This window comes from Dermochelys coriacea, chromosome 23, assembly GCF_009764565.3.
Source record: "Dermochelys coriacea isolate rDerCor1 chromosome 23, rDerCor1.pri.v4, whole genome shotgun sequence".
Taxonomy (NCBI): domain Eukaryota; kingdom Metazoa; phylum Chordata; order Testudines; family Dermochelyidae; genus Dermochelys; species Dermochelys coriacea.
In genome coordinates, this window is record NC_050090.1 from 6,376,490 (window position 1) to 6,382,489 (window position 6,000).

Consider the following 6,000-nt stretch of genomic DNA (forward strand, 5'->3'; position numbering starts at 1 on the left):
ACAGACAGAGATTCACCCTGCTATTTTCTGAGTGGGCACTACATGTGCCATCCAACCCAGGGTGCCCAAGCTGGGTGACAGGCTGCATGCTAGGAGCCCCACTTGGGCAGGACTCAGGGGCTCTGAAGGGAACATAGTTGAATACAAGCACTGATATTTAGCCATACACAGTGAGATATGTAACACCCCCACCCCCAGTGCTCCCCACCGCCACAAAGACCCCCACCCCCAGGAAAGACCTTGGCATCCAGCGTCCTCTTGAGCTCCAGCATATACGAGTACTGCTCCGGGTAAATGTAGTCATAGGGGAAATATACCAGCAGCCCATCGATGTTCAGCCTGACAATGAGACCAAGTCATGGGTTCAGAGAGCCCAGCTGAACCACCGCTATGAGGGGCACCCTGGCACAGTGGGGCAGAGGAGGCTGGCCCAGAAACGAGTAAACAGAGTCAGCACCTGATTCAGGGCCGTGCTCAGTTAGAGTTACTGTACGTCCGGGTTTTTCCAGACAGAGCCTCTTTTTTAAGCCTCCTTTCTCTGTCCGGGAAAGGATTTTTAAAACAACAGGAAATGTCCAGGGGTTTTGCAGAGCAGACAAGGTGCTGCTCAGAAAGAGCCCTGATTGGTCCCTCTTCTGCATCTGATTGGTCCATTCCCCTGCAAGTCACAGCTGCCGGATCCCACCAACCCAGGCTCCAGCCTTGGAGAGGGGGTAGGGTGACCAGATGTCACAATTTTATAGGGACAGTCCCAATTTGGGGGTCTTTTTCTTATATAGGCTCCTATTACCCCAGCCCAATTTTTCACATTTGCTGTCTGATCACCCTAGGAGGGGGCCTGCAGGGAGGCGCTGACCATGCACCAACCATCCTGCCACAATGACAGGGAGTGACTGCCCCCCACCTCCAGTGAGTACCCCCATCACAGTGCCACTTCCAGCACCCCCAAATGTCCTCTTTTGGGAACCGGAAATATGGTAACCTAAGCTCGGTGGTGTCACATCTTCAGCTCTTGGATCAGAAAATTCCAGCTCAGCCTCCCGTGCTTTGCCTGCTGTACCACAGGCGGGCTGCGCCAGGGCGGGCTGCCAGGCACTGCTGGGGGCTTGTTACCCGCCCCCCCCACGCCCTTCCAACCCACTGTCCCTGCCAATCCACCCCATGGCTCCCCTCCCCACTGTCGCCGCCTCCTCCATCCCCCACAACACCCCCCACCATCCCCCCGCTCCCCATCTCTCCCCACCCCACGCTCCCCTCCCCACTGTCCCCGCCTCCTCCATCCCCCACAACACCCCCACCACCCCACCCCCATCCCTCCCCACCCCACGCTCCCCTCCCCACTGTCCCCGCCTCCTCCATCCCCCACAACACCCCCACCACTCTGCCCCCATCCCTCCCCACCCCACGACCCCCTCCCCACTGTCCCCGCCTCCTCCATCCCCCCCAACACCCCCCCACTCTGCCCCATCCCTCCCCACCCCACGACCCCCTCCCCACTGTCCCCGCCTCCTCCATCCCCCACAACACCCCCCCCACTCTGCCCCATCCCTCCCCACCCCACGACCCCCTCCCCACTGTCCCCGCCTCCTCCATCCCCCACAACACCCCCCCACTCTGCCCCCATCCCTCCCCACCCCACGACCCCCTCCCCACTGTCCCCGCCTCCTCCATCCCCCACAACACCCCCCCACTCTGCCCCCATCCCTCCCCACCCCACGATCCCCTCCCCACTGTCCCCGCCTCCTCCATCCCCCACAACACCCCCCCCACTCTGCCCCCATCCCTCCCCACTGTCCCCGCCTCCTCCATCCCCCACAACACCCCCCACCCTGCCCCATCCCTCCCCACCCCACGCTCCCCTCCCCACTGTCCCCGCCTCCTCCATCCCCCACAACACCCCGACCCCCCGGCTCCCCTCACTCACTTCATGGTTCCGAGCCCCGCCCCTCCCACGCCTCATGCCGGCCCTGTCCCGCCCTCTGACGGTTCCCACCTCGGTCCGACTCCCGCCTTCCCCGCCTACTGGCTGGAGAGCCGACCGGTAGGGAAGAGTCCGACTTCCATTGGGTGAAGACACTGCCAGTCACGTCTGAGAGGCGGAGCCCGGCCGCCTGAGCGGCAGGGTGGGCCGGGAGCCCGAAGCGCCCAGGCATGAGCAGCGCAGGGGAGCGCTATGGATGGGCAGGCCTGAGCAATCGAGCCAAGAGCTGCAGGCGCAACCCTGCCTGTGGGATCTGGGGTTAGGGTGGATGGGGATAAAGGGGGACTTGGGGAAGGGTGACCTCTATGGCGAGAGCAGTGCTGCGAGCTCTCAGGGTTTTATGGCCAGTCTTGCATTTTTTGTTGCCCCAGCTCCAGAGTCATGGATTTTGGGGGGAGCCACAGCTCATTTCACGGGTTCTAGATACATACATTTCATAGAATCATAGAAGATCAGGGTTGGGAGAGACCTCAGGACATCATCTAGTCCAACCCCCTGCTCAAAGCAGGACCAACCCCAAATAAATTATCCCAGCCAGGACTTTGTCAAGCCGGGGCCTTAAAAACCCTGCTGACTCATATCCAGCTTCTCGATGCACTGTAATCCCCAGGTCCTTTTCTGCAGAACTGCTGCTTAGCCAGTCGGTCCCCAGACTCTAGCAGTGCCTGCGATTCTTCCATCCTACATGCAGGACTCTGCACTTGTCCTTGTTGAACCTCATCAGATTTCTGGCCCAATCCTCCAGTTTGTCTAGGTCACTCTGGACCTTATCCTTACCCTCCAGCATATCTACCTCTCCCCCCATCTTAGTGTCAGCTGAGAATTTACTGAGGATGCAATTAATCCCATCATCCAGATCATTAATAAATATGGTGAACAAAACCGTGCCCAGGACCGATCTCTGGGGCACTCCGCTTGATACCAGCTGCCAAATAGACATGGAGCCATTGATCACTACCCGTTGAGTCCGATGATCTAGCCAGCTTTCTATCCACCTTATAGTCCATTCATCCAGCCCATATTTCTTTAACTTGCTGGCCAGAAAACTGTGGGAGACCATAACAAAAGCTTTGCTAAAGTCAAGATATATCACATCCACTGCTTTCCCCATATCCACAGAGCCAGTTATCTCATCATAGAAGGTAATCAGGTTGGTCAGGCATGACTTGCCCTTGGTGAATCCATGTTGACTGTTCCTGATCACCTTCCTCTCCTCCAAGTGCTTCAAAATGGATTCCTTGAGGACCTGCTCCATGATTTTTCCAGGGACTGAGGTGAGGCTGTAGTTCCCCGGATTCTCCTTCTTCCTTTTTTTAAAGATGGGCACTATATTTGCCTTTTTCCACTCGTCCGGGACCTCCCCCAATCGCCACGAGTTTTCAAAGATAATGGCCAATGGCTCTGCAATCACATCAGCCAACTCCCTCAGTATCCTTGGATGCATTACATCTGGACCCATGGACTTGTGCATGTCCAGCTTTTCTAAAAAGTCCTTAACCTGTTCTTTCACCACTGAGGGCTGCTCACCTCCGCCCCATACTGTGTTGCCCAATACAGCAGTCTGGGAGCTGACCTTATCTGTGAAGACCGAGGCAAAAAATGCATTGAGTACTTCAGCTTTTTCCACATCATCTGTCACTAGGTTGCCTCCCCCATTCAGTTAAGGTCCCACACTTTCCCTGACCTTCTTCTTGTTGCTAACATACCTGTAGAAACCCTTCTTGTTACCCTTCACATCCCTTGCTAGCTGCAACTCCAATTGTGCTTTGGCCTTCCTGATTACACCCTTGCATGCTCGAGCAATATTTTTATATTCCTTCCTAATCATCTTCCAAATTTCCACTTCTTGTAAGCTTCCTTTCTGAGTTTAAGCTCACCGAAGATTTCACTGTTAAGTCAAGCTGGTCACCTGCCATATTTGCTATTCTTTCTGCACATAGGGATGGTTTGTTCCTGCACCCTCAATAATGCTTCTTTAAAATACAGCTAGCTCTCCTGGACTTCTTTCCCCCCATGTTATTCTCCCAGGGGATCCTGCCCAACAGTTCCCTAAGGGAATCAAAGTCTGCTTTTCTGAAGTCCAGGGTTCATATTTTGCTGCTCTCCTTTCTTCCTTTTGTCAGGATCCTGAACTCAATCGTCTCATGGTCACTGCTGCCAAGGTTGTCACCTACTTTTACTTCCAATACCAATTCTTCCCTGTTTGTTAGCAGCAGGTCAAGAGGAGCATGGCCCCTAGTTGGTTCCACCAGCACTTGCACCAGGAAGTTGTCCCCAACATTCTCCAAAAACTTCCTGGATTGTCTGTGTACTGCAGTATTGCTCTCCCAGCAGATGTCAGAGCGATTGAAGTCCCCATGAGAACCAGGGCCTGTGATCTAGAAACTTCAGTTAGTTGTCCGAAGAAAGCCTCGTCTACCTCATCCTCCTGGTCTGGTGGTCTATAGCACACGCCCACCACGACATCAGCCTTGTTGCTCTCGCCTCTAAACTTAACCCAGAGACTCTCAACAGGCTTTTCTCCAGTTTCAAACGGGAGCTCTGAGCAATCATACTGCTCCCTTACATACAGTGCAACTCCTCCCCCTTTCCTCCTGTACCTGTCCTTCCTGAACAGTTTATACCCACCCATGACAGTGCTCGTCACCTGAACTGCCCTGCAAAGTTTCTGTTATTCCAATGACATCATAGTTCCTGCCAATCTGCAAACACGACCCAGGCTTGATCTAAACACTAACTTGTTTCAGTGTGTCTGAAACAAGCGAACATGCATTTGACCCAATGGAGGCACACAGCGGGAATGTGTCTGGCAATATGTTGTGTACGGCAGTGGTTCTCAATCAGGGCCCCCTAGGAGGCCGTGAGCAGGTTTCAGGGGGGGTCCGCCAAGCAGGGCCAGCATTAGACACACTGGGACCCGGCGCCTTGAGCCCCTGCCATCCGGAGCTGAAGCCAAAGCCTGAGCAACTTCACTTAGCGTGGGGCCCTGGGCAATTTCCCTGCTTGTACCCCCTAACGCTGGCCCTGGCTTTTCTATGCAGAAAACCAGTTGGTGTGGAACAGCTGGGCCGTGGAGATTTTATAGCGTGTTGCGGGGCCTCAGAGAGGAAAAGGCTGAGAACTCCTGGCATATGGTCCCTCCTGAGCACGAGACCTGTTCTGACCATGCCGGTCACTACGCGGTGCAGATTCAGGGGTGGGGCTGCAAGTGTATCGGGGCGCGTGCACCTGGCCTCATCCCTGGGGCTTGCACCATTCAGCCTGCCCACCCCTGCACCTCCACCAGTCTTTTAAACTGGGGGCTTGAAACTGAGGTGATTTTCATCCAGAGGCTGGGGCAGCCTCCGAGTGGGAAGCCGGCCATGGCCCGCGGGCATCCTTGGTGGCACAGCTCGCCCTGGGAACCCCACCTGCCGCAGCAGGACAAGGGCCGGCCCGCACAGAGCCTTGCGGCTTCATAACTTGTTTGCTTTTCCAGACTATTCTAGCTGCTCGTGAGCTGGCCACTCGTGTGAGAGCCTGAGCCATGGCAACGTACCACGAGGGCACCCCCAGGGCACAGGACAGCTCCCCCATTGGGCTGGGTGACCCCCAAAGGTCTCGGTTCACAGCCTTGCTGCTGTGGTTCCCTGCTCAGCGCCGCGGTGCAGGTGTGCACCCTCCTCGGCGGCTCTTCTGACTCCAGTCTGGCCTGTCCTGACGTCACGGCTCCTCCCCTGGGGCTTGTTTCATGCAGGGGCGTAGTCTGTGGGCTGACCTTGGAAGAGCACAGCCACCGTCACCCCCTCCACACACACCCCACCATCGGCCCCCAGCAAAGTGAGCCAGGCCCAGCCGTCGAAGGAGGGCTGCGGGGCATTTGTACAGCCCTGGGTCTCTGCGTTGCAGGCCAGTGGGTCTCTCCCACCCCCTCATTCCCATCTTCTTGCCTCTACCCTCATTGTCCCCCCCCAGCCGGGGAGGGGCTCGGCTCATCAAAGCAGTAGCAGGTTGGTCCAGTTAATGCAGCTTTAATGTCA

At 56.3% G+C, this 6,000-nt stretch overlaps 1 protein-coding gene across 3 annotated transcripts in view; it reads right to left on the minus strand.

The window, feature by feature from the left end:
- Nucleotides 1-2,017, minus strand: part of ERCC2 (ERCC excision repair 2, TFIIH core complex helicase subunit) — a 19,925-nt gene extending 17,908 nt beyond the window's left edge. The window contains exons 1-2 of one of the 3 annotated variants that reach the window (XR_006276804.1): nt 1,925-1,985; nt 240-339 (exon numbers count right to left, since the gene is read on the minus strand). Coding sequence is in view for 2 of the 3 variants with exons in the window: in XM_038382302.2 (XP_038238230.1) it covers nt 240-339; nt 1,925-1,929 (105 nt within the window). In the remaining variant the exon portion in view is untranslated. Of the gene's footprint in view, nt 1-239; nt 340-982; nt 1,138-1,924 lie in introns of those variants that run through there. The other 2 variants (XM_038382302.2, XM_038382303.2) reach the window with 2 other exon arrangements.
- Nucleotides 2,018-6,000: the final 3,983 nt, after the last annotated feature.